General features: G+C 36.3%; 1 protein-coding gene across 1 annotated transcript; it reads right to left on the bottom strand.

Moving 5' to 3' along the window:
• Positions 1 to 602: 602 nt before the first annotated feature.
• Positions 603 to 19585, bottom strand: LOC142351066 (uncharacterized). Its single transcript, XM_075403146.1, has 10 exons — positions 19355 to 19585; positions 18564 to 18632; positions 17267 to 17407; positions 10009 to 10090; positions 9510 to 9675; positions 7007 to 7199; positions 6475 to 6667; positions 3312 to 3495; positions 1569 to 1739; positions 603 to 1215 (listed from the first exon to the last, which is right to left on the bottom strand). The coding sequence occupies exons 1-10, from the start codon at positions 19572 to 19574 to the stop codon at positions 934 to 936; spliced, it is 1701 nt and encodes a 566-aa protein (XP_075259261.1). The 5' UTR covers positions 19575 to 19585; the 3' UTR covers positions 603 to 933.
• Positions 19586 to 20530: the final 945 nt, after the last annotated feature.

Below are 20530 nucleotides of genomic sequence, written 5' to 3'. Positions count from 1 at the left end.
GTCTGAACGAAGAGTACTTCCGGTAAACATAACCAACTAAACCTCGGAAGAATTGCTCGCGAACAACTAGTGGGAGCTCTAATCAATTGAAGCCTGCTTCAGTTGGGGGGGTCTGAATGGGACTAAGAAGTTCAATAGTGGGCTCCAAATTACCACATAAGAGGCTAACATATAAAATTATTAAGATTTAAAGTAAAAAATGACACCAGTTTCGATGCACTTTTCATTTGACTTTTAGTATTAAATTGCCGCCAATTGAGTTCAGCTGCTTGAAATTGTGATTGAGAGAGAATTTAGATCACGCAAAACACAAAAAGTCAAGGGCGTAAAAGTCATTCGAAAAGTCAAAACTGTCATGTGAAAATTTTGCATAAAAAGACACACACGTTTACAATAATTGCTATGAACTTCGTTCAAGAGCAATTTAAAAAAACGTAAAAAGCCAATACTCCTCTTGGAGTCGTCGGACGGCGGCTATTAATTAAGTTTAGCATTATTCCAACTCTCCTTTAATTAATATTAACGATTAAATTTTGACATCGGCTTCTTGACTCATACTTGCTGAGTGAGAAGATTTTACCTCCTTCAACGAGCAAATTGAATAGCATTATCAGTATTGATTATATTAGCAGATTCAAGATGCAAACAACAAAATAATAACTTTATAGTAAACAGAATGTAACACTAACTTTGTTTGAGCAAGGTGAAAAAATATCTTTGGTACTATTACAGATAGAGTTCACAAATTATCTAGTTCAAAAAATTTCTTTTGGCATCGGTAATTGCACATGTTAGGTCATATAAGACTTCCACAATCTTTTATGAACAACTGCCGAAAAGTATTGAAGCAAAATAAAAGCACTTTGATAGATGATAGATTTTTAGCCAATCCAATATAACGAATGCCCCTGAATTGGTCAAAAGAATCGGCTCTCAAATGCTGAACAACCCGCCTTTCCCATACATGTTTCCTCTTCGATGACCAAAATAGTTAGCCGGCAAATTGCTAGACTGCCGAGCAAGTTGGCTAAGAGACTTCCGTTCAATGTTATGCATCTGATGCAAAATGTTCTTTGTGAATCTAACTTCGTGAACCCCAGCTTGGCTATTTGCTATTTCACAAATTGATCGCTTGCAGTTTTCCATCGCTTCTCTGGGATCAATCAAGTCAGTGGGTTTTAACCCAATTGGTGCTACGTTTGGACTGTACACATCCTAAACCGATAAACTAAAGTTACGTAAACGTGACAAAATTAGTCATTAATGCAAAATCAGACATGAAAATTTTTCAGCCTCTGACTGAAAGACGATCATCTTCAACTCCTGGAGAAAAATGTAAGTTTTTCAAACCAATTTACGACGACTGATATTACTCACTAAATTGGTTCACGCCTCATTTTAAGACATTGATCATTAAAAGTAAAAAGGTCGCTCAAATAATGATAAAACAGTAGACCTGTTGCCAGGGAGGGATTCGATTGTAAACTTATTACAGGACCTAAAATTTTTAAAATTTTTTATGTGAAAAGGCAAGGAGATAAGACAGGTTTTGTTTATTGATGGCTAACCGGTGTTTTGTTTGCGTACCGACGAAGGCGACAGTTGACCAAAGTGGCGGCTCTAGCGAATATCCGATCATTCATCGTCCTGTAGAGGGGCATTAAAACCTTGACTTCAGCTACAGCTATATCCAGCAACTGTGACCTCAGAGGACGTTCTAACCACACGGTGTAGTCATCCTATAACAAAGGCAATCTCATCCACTTGTGTTCAAAAAGTATTATAGCATCAATTCCCTTAAAACCCTTGAATAAAAGAATTGACTATTTTTTTAACATTAAAAAAGACTTGGAAAGTACGTTGAAAACTATTTTGAAACCAAAGCAATTTTGAAAAACAAGAACAAGAAAAGTCAAAACACAAAACCATTGACGTCGGAAGAACTGCTCTCGAAAAATTAGTGGGAGCTCAAATCTATTACAGCCTGCTTTACTCGGTTGGGGGGGGGGGGGTGGTTGAGGGAGTTATTAAATTCATTAACTGGGGGCTTCAAATGACGTCATCAGACGTTATTATATACCCCTATAACCACTAATAAAATTCAAAGTAAAAATTACACCAATTTCGGCTCTTTTCATTTGACTTCTGGTAGTGAACTGCCGCTACTTGAGTAAAGCTGCCTAAAATTGTGAATGAGAAAAATAGATCACGAAAACGCAAAAAATCAAGGACGTAAAAGTCGCTCGAAAAGTCAAAACAGTCAAGCAAAATTTTCCATAAGACCAACACGTTAAAACTAATTGCTTCAAACTTCGTTCAAGAGCAGTTAATCAGCACATGTGAACAACACGCCACTTTAGAGAAAACACAGCAATGCTGCATCCTTTTCCACTCTATTTACTGTGCGGTGTGATCAAACATTTAAAAAAAAACATACTTCACAATTAACTTAAAATTGACGTAAAAATTGACTTCCACTTCAACTAGTTACTCAGTAGTTTGACATTTGCTTAACAAATTGTAATTTTCGACAGACTGATATTTACCAAAATTTCTATGCAAAGCAAGCTAATCAATAGACAGACAAAAATTAACAAAACAGCCAAATAACGTCGGGCGAATTGCTCTCAAACAAACGGGAGCGATTGACTTCGTCAGTAGCTCGCTAGCGTTTAGTGAGTCTTGCCTTAGCTTAATTGAAGGGGAGTGAGTGAGCGCAGCTGGGGGGTCTTTGGCTGCACGGGGCCCTTACGGTTTGAATAATGTGCAGGGGTAGAAGGCGGAGTGAGAGGCTAATATGGGGGGGGGGGGGTTTGTTGTGTGTGTGTGTGGGGGGAGGGGTGTGTGGGGGATCTACTTGGAGACTTGTGAGCTGAAAAGCTCCAAGAGAATTAAAAGGCGTCTGGGCGATTAATCCCGTTTTTGAGGACAAAAAGTCAAAATAGTTCAGACAAAAAATCGGTCAGGCGAAAAATCGCATAAAAAGACGAACAGGACTAATATAGTTGCTACAAACTTCGTTTGAGAGCAACCAAAAACCAGTGTGCAAACTGAAGGAAAAAAATCTGCCTCTGATAACACGTTCCTTCAAAAAATTTCTACCTCTTGCGCTATCCCCAGAATATTTTTTCAACATTCTGGTACAGTGTTGGTCCAGAGAGGGAATCGCAATATGAGATACTACAAAAAGAGAAGTGGGCTATTTTATGAAACCACTTATTCTTGAAGAAAGTAGTGATAAGACAAACTAACAATAGAAAAACAAAATTAACAGCAAAATTTTATGACGACCACATGCAAGGACAACTAACCACAGTGTTTAAAGAGTAATCGGGGATAGAGTGATAATGTTGAGGAACATACAGCCCAATCAGCACCATAAGGGGATAACAGAAGTCATATGACGTCATCTTTGACCTGTCATCTCCACTGGCTAAGTAGACGTCTATTGCTTGCGGGTCAAACACATTTGTAAGGTTGATGTCGAAATTTCGCCTAAATGGAGTTAACAGTCAAAATTCGGTCATGCTTAACTACTAACTCAGACGCTTGTCTGAAGTTGAATGTGTTGACTATTCAATAGTTTATTTATCTCAAATTAGAAGCGCCAAACAAACTGCTTGCTTTAGAGATGGTCAAAAATTTGTAAAAACCATGAAATCTAGCATATCGCTTCCTCCAAGTTCAAAGGAAAACTTATATTGTGCATATCTTTGCACAAACTCAACTGAAGAACACATGAGATTATCGTGATGGTTTCGAACAAACATCAAGAAACTTGGAAGTTTTATTTATTAAAGTTTCAAAGAACGAAAGAAGAACTTAGCTGACGAACTTTGTCAATGAGTAATGGCCACAAAACTGAACTCGATTCTAATTTTGTAAGTAAAATAAATATGAGCTAAAATGTGTACATTTTTAGTTCCAATTTTAACTTAAAATTCAACGTACTGAATTCTTTTGACCAGCTTTATCGACCACGACAATGGTATTCAGACTACCTGTAGATTGACAAATTGTGGATCTACAGAATGCAGAATCAGCTACTGCTTATGTCTTTTGTGGATTATGTCTTTTGTGGCGAAATATCGCGCAGAGAAGAAACAGGACAAGATCAACACCGATGGCACTGTACAGGAGCTACAGGTAACCAATCTATTTAGTATGTGCGGGCAAGATTCAATTATTAAACTTAGGAGCCCAATGAGTCCTAGGAACTAGGAATTTGATAGACACTTCGTATGAAGACATCAGGTTAGCGATTCAAAATTATATTTCTCCTAAAGAGAGTAGTAACGGTAGAAAGGGCTTAAATTCTGTCCTTAATACAATGCCGGGGATTCAGACGACGATTTCCTAGCACTTCTAAGAGAACAAGCACGCTATTGTTACTTGGAAAAACTCAAAACAGCGGCCAACCCCGCAGAGGAGTTAAAAATAAATTTTAGCTCAGGTTTGAGGAACCCGTAAGCAAAACTTAGACAACTAGGCGGTATTAAAGCAAAACCAGCAATATCGGTTATGAAATGACCGAGAGATTAGAGTTCAGAAGTCAAGCGATGGCCTTTTGTAAGTTCTTTGGGTAAAAAGCCTTTTACTGTGAAAAGTGAAAGAAGTTGGGAACAACTTCGAGACCATTGGAAAACCAAAAGAAGAACTTTTGACTAAAAGCAACTCCATGTGCACTAGGTGTGGAGGTAAGCCACACTCAAGTAGAATCTTACGAGCGCAAAGTCAGAAAAAAGGAACACTTCTCAAAAATGTCTTAGAAGCAAGGATCTCCAGCATCGGAGATGGGAATGTTTTATACGCAAGAACATATCTATAGCATAACTGCGACATAGGAATATATCTCAATAACTGCACAATAAAAATGCAGGTAGGCACAGGTGCAGATAGCACAGTAATATCAGAAATATAGACAAAGCTTGGTAAACCTCAGTTGGATGGTAAGATAAGACATCTGGAAACTTCTGACTGTCACAATTAACGCTTCTGGGATCACTTACTTGGGACGTTGAGTGGAACGGAAGCAAGAACTAAAAAACAAATAGCAGTTGTGCAGTCTGATTAAGAATTTGACCTTCAACGCAAGCACGGTGTGAACAACATCACAGCCGAACACCAACCTGCTTTGGTGGGTTACAAAGCTCATATAAAGCTGATACCAGTATCACTGGAAATGTTCTGCAAAGCCTGAAAAAAATACTACCTCTTCAAGACAAGGTCAGAGAAGCTGGAACCGATGGTCAGACAGGGCATCCTTGAACCGGTACAGCCCGGAGGAGCCACTGATGCATCTCCAGTGGTGTGGCAGATAAAGAACAGTGGAGAGCTGAGACCATGTGTGGACTTGAAAGTGCACATTAACAGTAAGTTCATGGAAGATGACTACCCAATACCAGACATGGGGACGATCTTCCACAACCTACATAGGGCCTCATGCTTTGTCATAATTCACCTCTCAGATGACTATCAAATTGAATTTGATCAAGAGGCAACAGACATACGCTCAATCAACACATCTCAGGGACTGTTCAAGATGTGCCGACTACCTCAGGGATTAAAAAACTCTTCTTCAATCTTCCAGAATTTCACCGAATCAACACCCTAAGGAATGAAAGGTGTTGTGATCTTTCAAAACAATGTGTTGGTCTATGAAACATCAGTGGAGCAGACCATATCTCAATCAGAGCCACAAAGTCAGCACAAAGATAAGTGAACTTCACATCAAGACGAAGCTTCCGCAGCCACATCAGCTGCAGAGCACCAACAACGCGATTACTCAGAGCCTTCACGAACATAAACAAGAAATAGAAAACAACCCGACAGATTTGGAGAACCTATGTCCACAAACTTGCTTAAAAAGGGGGAGGATGTGATGGTTTCAAAGAAAGTTAGAAGCTTTATTTATTAAAGTTTCAAAGAACGAAAGAAATTACCTGACGAACTTTGCTGCTATGTCGATAAGTAATGGCCACAAAATTAAACTCGATTCTAATTTTGTTTTGGCGCAATCATTATCTTGTTGACCTATCAATCATATGTCAGAAGTAAATTCTCGCACCCATAGAAACCTGATTCTAACATCCACTGACCTCCAATAATGAACTCGATTGTATCTAGGCCATATACGATTCTCACGAAATGTTGACGAAAATAGAAAACCAGCCTCAGAATTTGAACTAAGATCTATTCACATGTCAATCAAGTAAAAGATTTTTAGCTAATCTAAATTTTCTCTGTATATTTTTACATGGATAAGAACAAAAAATACTATTTTAAATTTGTATATTTTCAGCTCCAATTTTAATTTAAAATTCAACTTAATGAATTCTTTTGACCCGTGTTATCGGCCACGACAATTATTTTATGCGTTTACAACTCTTTTGTTACATTACCAAGAACACAAGTGTTGAATAAACGCATTGATGTGGAGCTCTAATCTTTTTCGAAACAACAAAAATGGCAAACCTCAAAATATCAGCAGTAATTCCACATTCAATGCACACTTTCAGCACGGTCTTGCTTTCTAGAACTTCTTGAAGACAGTCCCGCATCTTTCCAGAGCAACTACCACAAGCTATGAAGTCTATCACAATGGTTCGATCATCGGACAGTTCGAAACACAGCAAAGAAATGCTTCCTGGAGCTTTCCTGAGGTCACCTTAGGATGCAAGGTTTTGAAATCAGCATACAGGATGAATTGAAAAATATTTTTTCCTTTATTGAAAATCCAACGAAAATTATAGCTGATATTCATACCGGTAAAATAATTCAAATAGTCGACACTCCGCGATAAACATTTTTTCCTAATTTTTGAATGAAAATGAAATTTTCTTATCTAAGGAGTTTGTAAAATAACAAAATTTTCGACAACATAGCAATGGAAAAATTGAAACCATTTCAACCTACGTTTAACAGCAAGAAAAACGGCAAGGTTTGTTTATTGAATACGTAAAGTTTACGCAGTATAAAAATTAACTACTTTGCTTCAAAACCCTGCCTCTAATTGAAAACGCAACTGTGTTCTCGTTTTTCAGAATTTCCACGGACTTGACCAAATCGAAATGGTTTTCTACAAAGAATACACCATCGGTGAAATCCAAGTGCGATGCTGAGCGTTCATTTTCATCTCCTGTCAGAAGAGATCGGATTCCATGGCACATGTCGGCAAAGCTGCGATTCGCCTCGAAATCCTAAGCAAAAAAGGATGCTTGATTTTGGGTCCAATACAATCTTCACGCCTACCATATAAATGCTAATTTGTAGGAAGCACATGTTGAATTAGCTTCTAGTCTTTTGCTTCAACTTTGACATGCCGCAAAAAAGAAAAAACTGAAATTATCACTCCAACCAAAATCATTCAAAAATTATCTAAATCTGGTTATTTTTGCGGTGAAAATTATCAATTTTAACAACTGCAAAAGTTTAAGCCTTTAAAGAGAAGAACGGACTTTCTAACTTGAGTTATCTTCAGTTAAGAACAGCAGTTATCTTGAAGATATTTCCGTGCCAATTGAACGAATTGAGTATTCAATTGACCAATTCAATAATCATACGGAAAATACTTTTAAAATAGCTCCGAACCTACTTGTGTTCAAGCATTTACATTACTCAGCAGTTGATTGTTTTATTGAATAGAGAAAACTATTCAATATCGCTTGGAAAACGGATAAACTGCGGCATAGATGCAATTTTCTACCATGGATTTTAAAGATATAACATTATCGCAAAAAAAGTTTTAAGAGATCACTTATTTTGGAAAAATTCCGAAAGATGTCAACTCCTTTTTCAACATAGTTCAACTACACCCAACGAGGAGCACTAAAAAACGTCTAAATCCAAGACAATTACTTGATTCTCAAAAAAAATTATTCTTAATGGTCAGTAGTTCGTCAAAGGCATCAAAATTTTAAAAACCCTCCATGTCCCTTAATTGCCATGTGCCCTTTACTCCTCAAGCAGGAGAAAGTCAAAATCATCTAGAAAAAAGTTAAATTTAGAAAATGCGCGACAAAAAAATAACCGATTAACGTAGGGCGAATTGCACTCAAACGACCGGCGAGCGGTTAGCTTCGTCAGTAGCTGGCCACGGATTAGTGAGGCTAGCTTTAGCTTTGTTGAAGTGACAAGAGGTCAGCGCAGCGGCGGGGGGGGGGGGTCACTTCATGGGAGAAACAAACACAGAACAACGCTCACTTGATTACGAATTGAAACAGGAACACTACAGCAAGAACCATAAAATCAGAAAAATAGACAAAACTTATCAAACAAAACAATGAGCAAAAATTCTTTCAAATTTACTCAATTTGATTAAAATACCCAAAATACCTCAAAAAAAATTTATTCAATTTGAAAGAGCACTAAAACTGCTAAAAACAACTACACCCAAACAAACCGACTAACGTCGGAAGAATTGCTCCAGAATGACAGGCGGGGCAATTTAATTCAGGGCGCTATAGCCTAGATAGATTTTCTTTATGCGTGCAGAAACAGCGGACGAAGGTCGGGTTTTAACCCCGACCTCCTGCGTCCAATTTCTACACCTCGACAGGCATTAACCACTCGGCAATCAGGTCCTTGTCATCGTCTCTCTAACAATCGGTTTTGTTTGAACAACAAACTTTTGAGCAACAAACTTTATTTCGGAGTGAGAGCAATTGAAATCACTCATAAATCAAAACGACGTGCGTTAAAAAGACATTCGAGAAGTCAAAGATGATTCTAGAAGAAAAGCGCAGAAACGGTCAAACTAAAAATCTGCATAGAGAAAGACACATGTACACAAGTTTACAATCATTGACAAACGTTTACAATATTGACAAGACAAAAAAATAGAGAATTAGCTGAAAATTTGGTGTAATATTTTACCCAAAGTGTCATAAAAAATTCTTTCGAACACACTATTAGAATTTAGGCTATGAGAAAAACACATTTGATCGAAAAAAAATTGGAGGTAAAAACTAAAAAAAAACTGTTTTTAAAAAGCCGCACGTGATCGAAAAATTTCGCTCACTTAGCGACAATTTTGTCACGCCTACTTTTATCGCTCTCCCTAAGATTCCACTCTTAATAGAAACTACACTGAAAAAGCCGCAAGTGATCAAAATATGTCGCTCGCTTAGCGAAAATTTTTTCACACTTTTTGTCGCTCTCTCAAAAAAGCAATATGAACAAAAATCACTCTCTCTTCTCTTCCATTCGTTCAGCCGTTTGACCTAAACACTTAGTTTTTACGTGCTGCATTGACTTTTACATCCTGTTTTAAATACACTCCAAAAAATTAGCGATCAAAAAAAGACGCTCTACCAATACTCTTCGTAAAAGAAAGAGCACCAATACAATCCAATCCTTGGATTGTAAAAAGGAGAGCGCCTAAATAATAGCCTTTGGGAGGCTGACGGCGGCTATTAATAAATCTAAACATCATAGTCCTACAATGGAAGTTCTCGAAAAATCAACCTCAATCAAAAACAAATATAGACCAAGTTGCCACAATTGCCTACCTTAGTTGTAGCACCATTTAGTGTAGAAGCAGATTTTGTATGGGCAGATTCCCACTTGGGGTCTGAAGTCATAGAGAGACCTGGTTTCTCTTCAGCATCACGCAATATCTTCAGGTGCGCGGGAGTTGGATCTGGAATCAGTCGCCTCCCACGTAAATTCCGATATCTAATCAACAAAATTAAAAATTTCACATAATTTCTTTCCGAGCACATACCTTGGGCTTGCCTCCTGCCTAATAGCCTCCTATTCTTTTCATTCAGTATTTAGGGTGACCCCTTGTTCAGAAGAAATGATTGGATGTGATAGATTTGTTTTTCATCAACTCAATACCCCTCCCCACTCCAATTGCTGTTTATTCTACAATTAACCAATGTGTATTATTACGTTAATAATGTTCCATTTGATCCTAAAAGCCTCATGTCCAAAGTATGTCATTCAAAAATGTATTTGTTAACTCAATAGTTGGACGTGAACGATGAAAAAATTTATTCAACTTACAATACACTATTTCGAAGTCGTTCTTCCTCGGGAACAACTAACTCTGACTTGCCCTTCGACGTCTCTGGATTAGCACCACCAGCTAAAATTTTTGTAAATCTTTTTTTATAAATCTAGTTCCCTTCTTAACTCTTTGATTTTGTGTTAAAAATCATTTATTTCTCAAAAATATTTCAAGAAACGAGAGAGACAAAAATGAACGCAAACAATGGAGTGAAACAGAGAAACCAGCAGATTTCTTAAACAAAAAGATGCCTATAAGAATCCCCGTTCTTTTCTACAGGAAAACTCTTAGGGCAATTTCTGCAGGAAAATTTATGGATAAATTGCTCTTAGACGTCGTTTATGTTCTAGCCCGTCTAACCTGTGGATGCATTCAACATAAAAGAACAGTTAAGGAGTTCTCATCCTAACAGGAGTTCTCAACCTAACAGAAACGCAGTAAGGAGAGCATATAATGACTTAATCAGTTGAACGTTTCAACATATTTGTATAAAAGCAGGTATTTTTTGGTTCAAATTTGACCGTTTGCTGAGGTATAGCGGAGAAAACGGAGGGGCGTAATTTCAAAGCTCTTATCTTCAAGTTTTACTTTCAAATCAAAATTTATATTTTTCATCCTGATAAACCAGTAATCCCATTGTCTATTTTACGTGATAAAAAACGCCCAATATGGCATATTCAGAAACACTATGATTCATATACGTTCCTCGTAGATTTTTTTAAATTAATATAATGCATTCTGCGCAGCAACTATACAAAAATCTTTCTACCCAAAGCTTACCCAAATCACAACTGCACAACAGAAAGCTTTGTTTAATCATATCTGCGCAAGAATTTTTATTTCCGGCGCTGATTATTTGCTTCATTTGACAGTTTTCTTGTTCAACTGTGTTGTCAAGGATTCAAATGTTCAATTTTTAGCTCATACAAAAAGGGAAGCAGAATACCTGAAGTATATAATTTTTTCAACCATCCGTTTGCATCCAATTTTCTGACCCCACTCATCCACATCTTTTACTTAATTGCGTTGCAAATGAGGAAGAGATAGAAAATATTCAAAAAATATTCAAGAACATTTTGTTCAAAATAAATGGTGTATAAAAAAATCATTATCACCTCAAACGAACAAACGCATTTAAAAATTCTGCATTAGAGATGTGCCATTAAGTAGACTACGAAACAATACAAACAACATAATCAGATATCAAAACATTAATTGCGACCAAAAACGATTTTTTTCTTCAAAAAAGAACCAAATCGAAGCAGAATTAAAAAACATACCCGGCAGATTGCCGGAAAATAGCCGCCGCTGATTCCCATAACTCTATTGCGATTGAAAGAAAAGAAAATATCAACAAAAATTGATTTTTGTATAAAAACTTTTTTAAGTGCGAGTTATTTTGATGTCATTTTGTAATTGAACATAATCCTGTCTCTCAGTGAGAGGCTACAGGGTCTATTATCAATGCCAATAGGCATTATAGATAGTAACTAAAACTTATGAGAACAAAGTTCAAGTACCGGGCATCTAAAAATGGGCTTTATGGGTTTATCCCATTTCTAATTCTGACTCTGATTTTTTTTATACTGACTCTCTTCATTTCGAATTGCTCTGCTGAGCAGCTGCTATTTAAAAGGACTTTGAGCAGCATGACAGAAGAGTGAAATTAGCCTAGAGAAGTCAAGAAGATTTCAAGCAAAATGTCGAAAAAGCGGCAAGACGGGTAAAGCGAAAAAAAAGTCCGACGAAGTAAAAAAAAAAAACGTAGCAGGACAAGTCCTGAAACACAATTCAAAGAATTGAATTGAAAACTTAGAAGTACTCTACCTGACCAGCAGATCAATTGAACAATGCCAGCCAAAACACAAACAAATCATCTAAAAAAATTGAGAAACTAAAATAATCAAACAAACTAAACGAAAAAATACTCATTGCTAAAACTCTTGAAGCTTTTACCCCCAAGGCAAAATTTGATCCCTTTTTCCTATCTCAAAAATATGTTTGAAACCAATTTTTGTTGCTGAAATTGTTCCACTATTATCTCTGCAAGACCTGAAAAAAATTCATTGGCCCTTAAAGATCGATTAACTCGAAAACGATCAAAATTTTTTTACGAAAATGAAATTAACTATAAAGTTTAATGAAATGTTGCTGAAAATTGCGATATTAATATCTTCAGAATCTTTTCTGTGTCTCTAGAGGCTATCCACTACCTCAATTCCAAGGCTTAAGAAATTCATTGGTTCAAAGATTGATAGGCAATAATTCTTAGAAAAAATTTCAAATTTAAAAAAAAAGAATTTCGTGCTATTAAAATATTGAAAACTACTCAATTACCCCATAGCAATTATTTAGTAACATACTACCAAACCATGCATGAGGTTATCTGGCTACTGATGCAAGAAAAACTGAATAAATGACAAAAGTTTTAAAAAAGCTTGAAAATTGCAAATTTTATCAAAAAAATTTTAAAAATCGAAAGACTAAATTGTTGAAACTAATCCAATGCAACTAACAAATCCATTGAAACTAGCAACCATACAGTAAATTTTTATCAGACCGTGGAATAAGTTATATGGCACTCAAGAATGGACAAATCAAAAAATGACAATAAATATTTAAAAAAATTGCAGATTTTATCAAAAAAAATGCTTAAACTCAAGACATTAAAATGTTAAAACCAATCCATTGTTACTAGAAACTGTGCAGTGCCCTACTATCAAACCTTAAGGAGATTACCTGTCCCTGAAGCTGAAAAAACTCGAAAAATGACAAAAATTTTTTAAAAAAACTTGAAAAAAATTGCAAAAATTAGTATCATTTTGCGTGTTTGTGTTTGTAGTACCAAAACATATAGCTCATTAATTTGTCATAAGAAGTAAATTTGTCTCACAAATTGCCATCATCAACTTTTAAAAACTTCATACTAAGACTAATCAAACAAAAAACAATTAAATTACAAAAAAACATTCTCCTAAAAATGACCTTTTAACCTTAAATTAAGGTCATCCCAGCAGCTGCACCACTCTGCACCACTCTAAGTACTTGAAGGACTTCTAAAGACCACTTTGGGTCTCTAATGAAACCTAATGCCCACTGGGCTTTACCTGTTTATCCCGTTTTGAAAGATCAAAGTCATTGAAAAATAAGTGAACACATCTTAAAAAAAAACACAGCGCCCCAATACAATTCAAATTTTTTGAATTGTAAAAAATAGGAGCACTATAATAGCCGACTGAGAAGATGAAGGCGGCTAGTAAAAAAAAACAACTAAAACAGCCAACAAATTGACAGGATTTGTTTCTAAGCGTTAACCTAATGCACTTTGACTTAATGACACGGCTGTACCATTTATCCTGTTTCCTTTGATTTTGCACTTTTGACATTGACCTATTCACTTCAGTGCATATTTCAATGAGTGAAGGAATTGAAGTCAGGTGTCAAACTGTAGAGTCCTGACCTTATGTAAGACGAAAAACGTGATCGAAAGGAATAGCCAATAGAAAAAATCTAGCAGCCTGAATTACTATTCAACTAATTGAATTAACTATGACCTGACAATTAATGCATTTACAGCAACATCAAACTAAGACAGACAGCAACGCCCATTACCCTATATGCGCACAGATGAACAAAATCTAAAAACAATAACGTTTTTTTAACAAGAATTGAAGTTTTAAGAATCAGTAACAAAAGCTCTTTAAGAAATAGAGCCACAAAATTGCCAGAAATCAGAAAATTTTTGCAAATCGTTTGCATTGAAGTAAGAGAACCTCATAGTATTCTGCTAACCACAGGCTAGCAGAATACATTATTTAACAAAGCTAAAAAAAAAACAAAAAAACTTTTGAACAATTTTCGAGTTAAACTAGCAAATAGTTCAATCCAGAACATTCGCATTGAAAACAAAAGTAAAACTAGCCCTCTTCAGCCTTTGAAAAGATTGTGACAGCAGGTTTTAGGTTTATTTCCGTCAAATTTTAACAAAGCGGGCTAAGGAAACATAGTTGGTGCTATTTTTGATAAATGCATGACTTTCGAAAAATTTAGCCGAGAACTTTTTCCAAAGCGTTATATCAAACAGTTCTCTTTCTATAAATTTTGAATCAATTCCACTCATAAAAACAATTTAGACAAACTCTCAGCAAAACAGCCAAACGGGCAAAAAACTGAAATAGTGAACAAAAACAACGGAAATCAGTCGAATGTTCCCAAAACTTTAAACCCCAATTGCTTAACGAGAAAATCACAAAAATTATTTAAATACATATTCCACGCTATACGGAAAATTTAATGGTATCACTCACAACTCTCTAAGATGAAAATATCGATCGGACAAAACCAGCTTATCATCGAGTTGGGGACTAAGAAGGGTCGGAACAACCATTAAAAAAGATCAAAATTGAGCACAACCTTGTTAAATAAACATTTCTCCTAACATGCAAACAGTTACAATCGATTCAGAATTCAATTATTTTGTCAGTGAGTTTTGAAAATTAAGAAAAAACTTTTAAAACCTACTCTCCAATCCTTAAAAACAAAAAAAAACAACTTCATATTTTTTAAAAATCTATAGTAACTATTCTATTGGTTCTCAAAATCAAAATTGATACCTTTCCACTTAATTTGCATGCAACGAAAAGCGCATACCTGAAAAAGTAAACACATAACAGCATACAAAAAAATTACTTTGGTGTGTGAAAACCAGAGCAACGTATCTCAAAAATGTAAAACAGTACCAGACGAACGTCAGATGAACTGCTGTCGCACGAAATGTGCGACAATTTAATTTATGGGGGGCGAAGCTTTGAAGTGTTTTATGGGTGCAACAAAACGACATCACAGAGGTTCGAAAGCCGGGCCTCCAGGATGTCAGTCTAACATCTTAACCTCTAAGCAACAATAACCCTGATTCTCTCATAATCGATTTTTATATTAGCAACAATTTTAATTCAGAATAAGATCAGCTTAGATCACTCAAAAATGAAGAGCTCAAGCGTGAAAAAGTCAAACAATCAATGAAAGTTTTACAATCTAAGCACTTTATAAAATTTTGCATAAAAGTTCAATTTACGATTATTGCTTCGTTCGAGAGCAATCACAAATCCTTCCTCAAATAATTGGTTCAATTTTGGCACAGTTCACTTGAATTTTAGTAGTAAGCTATTGCCAATTAATTTCAGCTGTTTAAAACTGCTAATTAGAGAGGGAAGATCAAGCTTCTATTAGCTGCCCTCAAATAAACTTCAATTAGATTTATACACACTCACTTGACCTTTTCTCGTTGAAACAAAGTGGAAAAGTCAATTTCAAATACACTGCTGGCAGATTGCCAGAAAATAGCCGCAATAGCTTCGTAGATCTGCAGTCTAAAAAAATAGTAAAAAAGACAGAAATTCGTCTTTTCATTGAGGGCTGATACGTTATATTTTGATTAAAAATCTGCATACGTTTTTGCTGCCTATTAGCTGCTCTCTAATGACCTTCATTTAGAGTGCCACACACCCATTTGACCTTATCTCTTTGAACTAAAGTAAATGAAAGTCAATTTCAAAGTAAGGAAGTCATTTTTGTGCGTGAGGCAAGTCAAGTGTGACCAAAAATTTAATCACGCAAATGAACAACAAACCTCGCTCCACTAAGAGCGAAAAAATGACGTCACGCACACACTTCAGTTGAAAATGCATGAACGAATGAACAAAAAGCAGATTTGAAGTGGTTGTGACGTCATATGGACGTAACAAAAATGGACGTGACGACGAAAAAAACCAAGAGAAGGCCAATAATAGCCCCCGCTGTCGCTGTGCGGCTATTAAACATAACCGACTAACGTCAGGCAAATTGCTCTCAAACGACCGGCGAGCGGTTGGCTTCGTCAGTAGCTAGGCACGGTTTAGAGGCTAGCTTTAGCTTAATTGAAGGGGCGTAAGTGAGCGCAGCGGGGGGGGGCTGATGGGGTGGCAACAGAGGGGGGGGGCAACAGTGGGAGGAGGTCAATCTCTACGAACCGCCCTTCGCACTATAAGTATAAGTCAAGTCTCCAGAACAGATTATGTGAATCGCATACTTGAAGACTAGAGAGCTGAAAGGCTCTAAGACCACTTAATGACCGCTGGGCTACCTGTTTAACCCGTTTTTGAGGACGAAAAGTCAAATGCGTCAGACGAAAAATTAGTCAAGCGAAAAATCGCATCAAAAAAGACCGACAGGACTAATATAATTGCTAGAACCTTTGTTTGAGAGTAATTAATAAATCATTTTTGAGTGCTCAATTCATCATAATTTTAGTCAGGAACGCATAATATTTTTCATTTTCACAGAAAAAGAAAAGCTGCCTAATTATGCCTATTCACTTCCTTTTAGTTCATGTACCCAACCTATTTTGACAGTTCGGCTAAGTCTTAAGTTTTTATAGCTTATCATCGAAATAAAAAAGCAAAAGGTTTTTTTTTACTTTTTTATACCAATTTTCTATCACCTAGAGTTCAAATTGAATGCGCGTCATAATAATTTGACCTCAACAGTTGGACATGACAAAAATCTTGTTTCCTACATAAATTTTTTGTTGTTGCATATATCATAGCGTTTCCTGGAAAATAGCTTTTTCCTTTTAGATGCAAAAGTAAATTTTTGTCTTTTATTTTTAAAATTCTCTTCTATTAACTAAGATCAACTTAGTTAGTCCTTTTAATCCTTTTAACAGCAAATCAGCACATTGGGAAACACGAAACAATGTGCACAAAAAAATTTTACAGGAACTCCTCCTATCATATTTAATTTTCCGTTGGCTTTCACTTATGAAGAGAGCGTATGAAAGAATACTTCTGAAAAAATGAGCAATGTTATCAAGAATACTTTTGATGTTTGGGGTTCGACAGTCACCTATAGTGCATACAAAACATGACTCTCCCGCAAACACTTCCATCAATAATCTTTTTCCTCAAAATTGTGTCCTCATTTTTGCTCCTATAAATTATGGTTTTCACATAGCAATAATTCTTCTTAAAAATTTTTATATCAATTGATCTGGGAAGACAGCATCTAAGCAATTCAAAATTTCGATAGTTGAACTATCGTACTTTTAGCATGCGTCGTCAGATGTTCTATATTCATGGTACAAATATTTGGTGTAAATTTTTCTAGATGCCGAAACAGATACAAGTCGTTTGATCTAGGATCATACAAAGTAAGGAGATCACCAAGAGCAAAACGCAATCCAAAACTGAAATTCTGCAACAATTCCTTAACAGTTACCTGGGCAGCGACCAGACATTTCATCATTCTCAGAACTGTCCTTCAGATCTTCATCAACTGGATTATTTTTACCCTGTTCTTGCAGCTCATTGGAATTGAGGCGAGCTTGATGCACCATGTGGATTGCTGGATCTCGGATGACTAAAATTTAATTGAATCTCTTTAAACTTTATTGACCCAGTGAAACGAAACTCATTGTGGGGTGGAAGTGAGGTGGTGGAATCGCGAATCCAGACAAAAATTGACCATGCCCAGAGAATCCAGACAAATTAGCTATGACTCGAAGTAATGAGAATCAGCGCGATGCAACGCGACGCGTTTATGTCTCAACTTTATATACTAAGTAATGTGTACATACCGAGCTAGCATCCACTTAAAAATTTAATTATACTGGAAAAAAGCGGCTCATTTGTTGGTTAATAAACTACCGGGAGCAGTATTTTCTGACATTCTTGATAATTCTTGCTGACTCTTGATGATTATTGCTTAAACTTATGATTTCCTGCTATATCTTGTTTTTGGATGCTATTGAATTTTTAATACTTGATACATATTTTCATGTCATGGTTAATCTTTCTTGGAAATCTTGCCAAAACCTTGTTTCTTGACATCCATGCAAAGAACTTGCAAGTTCGTACATATCTAGATGATTTCATGGAAAGTAACATGGCAAGATTTACCAAGATTTAGTATATTTCTTATCAAGGTTCGTTTTACTGAGGATGTTTGTTATGAAGAGCTGCATTACTCCCATGATTGAAAGAAATATTTGAATGTTAAAAAAATGCTGCTTAAATTCTATTGGCTGAGCCCCCTTAATGCTGTCTTTTTCTCCGATTGAAATTCAATGGAGGAATTGGAAAGCATTAAAAACAATTGTTAAAATAAAACGCTTTGAACCCGCATTTTACTCCGAAGATACTAGCGGTAAAAATAAAAACATCAACAGAAAGCTCCACTTTATCATACTTAAGCAATAATGGAGAATCAACATTGATAAAATTGAGAATGTAGAGGTGCAACGGGTTTCCACAGCGGGGTGCGTTCAATTATGATATGTTGAATTAATCCAAATATTGTGGGCGTAAAACTTAAGCCTCAAAATCCATGTCATTGACTAATTTTCAATTCCTGCAATGAATATTGAGGCGAGTATACCAATGAAGAAGTTTTCAACTATTAAACATAAAACGCCTAACGTCGGGCAATTGCTCTCAGCAGACCGGGAGCTGAAAGTGTTAAGGATGCAAAAAAAATTCGAGCAAGGAGGGGTGAAAAGAAGGAAAAATAATTGAACCTCGTTTGCTTTTGATATTCCCTATGACAATTCTTCCTCGTGTTCTTGTTCCTTCAGTCAAGTTTTCAGCTAAAATCAGAAAATTAGTTACAAGTTTACTTAGTCGGCAGTTGTTTCAGGGTCGAATTAAGATCGCTAAAATCAACAAATTGAAAAACGCAGACCATACAAGTATAACTTCATTGTTTTCTGACAATTATACAACCAGCCAGCCACCTTAAAGTGAACCCTAACTTGCGAGTTGAGTGTTTTAAGCAAGGTTAAGTGACTCTGCAGAAGGTACATCCAAATTCTGGTTTGCATTTCGAAGCACTACGGGGTTCACGATGAACGCCAGAAGTTCCCTAACTTCAAGCAAAGTCACGTAGCCTGCCGCTAGTGAAAATGGCAGACATACCAAAATTTAGAAATTTTATTGCTGGCCCAATCACAATTGAGAAAATTGGAATATCGTTTTCTGATTGGCTGAGTGCTCAACAAATTCTCCATGTTTTAAAATAGGATATGAATGTTCACGTAAAAAAATTCATATTTTCTGGGGGGGGGGGGGGGGGAACTGATCTCATGTTCGGTTGTGATAGATTCATATCCAGTCCCACGGGCCGCTGAGGCATGGCCAGAAGCGGTAAAATATATAATCTAGAATTAGGCTATGTCCAATTTAGGCTAATTGAACGCATAAAGTTAGTGTTTTAAATTTCCCAACCAATCACATTCGTTGAAAATTCTACATTTTGGTATGTCTGTTTGTTAAGACGTCACCACGTAGCCTATACTTCAACGGCACTTACATTCATCCAAGTGGAACACAGTAGCAGTAGGGTTAGTCATCGCAACTCTGCCCCTTATGAGGTAATCTTCAGTTTGCAGCTCCACCAACTTCCCACCCCACTCATTACACGATGAGAATCTGTCCGAGACATTTTTGTTCTTGTGGATGTAGTACTGACGGTTCCGGGTCCTGGAACGTCCTTTTCTGTTCATACTGCTCTGAAAAACGTCCTTTAACATTTCACCAAGCGCTTCCAGAAAACATTTACACTCCACACAAGTGACAGAGATTAAGACGATTTGGTCAATAAAAGGAAAATCTGAGCAAAGGCGTATTGTTCTGGAAAATCAACTGTCCGCTATTAATGTCAAGAGATAGTGCCATGCCAGAAAACTGTTGAAGTAATTTGTTCTCACACAACTGTCTTTACGAAAACCATAACCTTATTACGCGTTTCATTTTACAGTGCAGTTCCCCACAATGCAGATAAACGGCCGCAAATTGCAGCGAAAAGCAGAAATCAGAAATTGTAGCCGGTCGAATGCCCTGCTGCGACCTTAACCACTAATCTGTACCAGCTTGGAAACTATCTGTGCGTACCCACAGTCAATATCCTCACTAACAATACAATTTGTTAGCAACAGAGTTATTATCTGAATTTATATCTCGCGAAAATCAAGAAATGGAGGGTGGACAAGTCACCCGAGAATTCAAATCAATTAAGCATGCAGAAAATTATTCTAGAACATAACCGACTAACGTCGGACGAATTGCTCTCAAACGACCAGCGAGCGGTTGGCTTCGTCAGTAGTAAGCCAGGGTTTAGTGAAGCTAGCTTCAGCTTGATTCGACTCTGCAACTTTTAGTGTCCTAGCCCTGTTAGTAAATAAATCAAATAAAAAAACTGATATTTAAAAAATTGTCAAGTAACCCATCTGCCAGACTTGAAAAGCTTAGTTGGCCAGTAATGATTGTTAAACTCAGAAAAGGACAAAAATACTAAAAAAAAGTTTGAAAACAATAGCAAATTTTAACAAAATCTTGCTAAACTCAAGATATTAAAATCTTCAAAACCATATCATTGTCTCAAGAAACTATCCAGTATCCCGACTCCAAGCTTTAAATAGTTTTACTGGCTCATAAAGATCCAAAAACTTGGAACAATAATTTTCCGAAAATTAAAAAAAATATATCA

Source organism: Convolutriloba macropyga, chromosome 12 (assembly GCF_964194025.1).
Source record: "Convolutriloba macropyga chromosome 12, txConMacr16.3, whole genome shotgun sequence".
NCBI classification, from domain to species: domain Eukaryota; kingdom Metazoa; phylum Xenacoelomorpha; order Acoela; family Convolutidae; genus Convolutriloba; species Convolutriloba macropyga.
Note: the sequence above shows the minus strand (reverse complement) of the source record. Positions and strands in the feature narration are given on the sequence as shown.

Excerpts from the sequence above, each read along its gene's own strand:
- LOC142351066 (XM_075403146.1), bottom strand. The coding sequence starts at position 19,574 with ATGTTAAAGGACGTTTTTCAGAGCAGTATGAACAGAAAAGGACGTTCC. Across the intron at positions 17,408-18,563 it reads GAATATCAAAAGCAAACGAG|TCATCCGAGATCCAGCAATC; the intron begins GTTCAATTATTT and ends ATTAAATTTTAG. Across the intron at positions 7,200-9,509 it reads TAAATGGTGCTACAACTAAG|GATTTCGAGGCGAATCGCAG; the intron begins GTAGGCAATTGT and ends TTTTTTGCTTAG.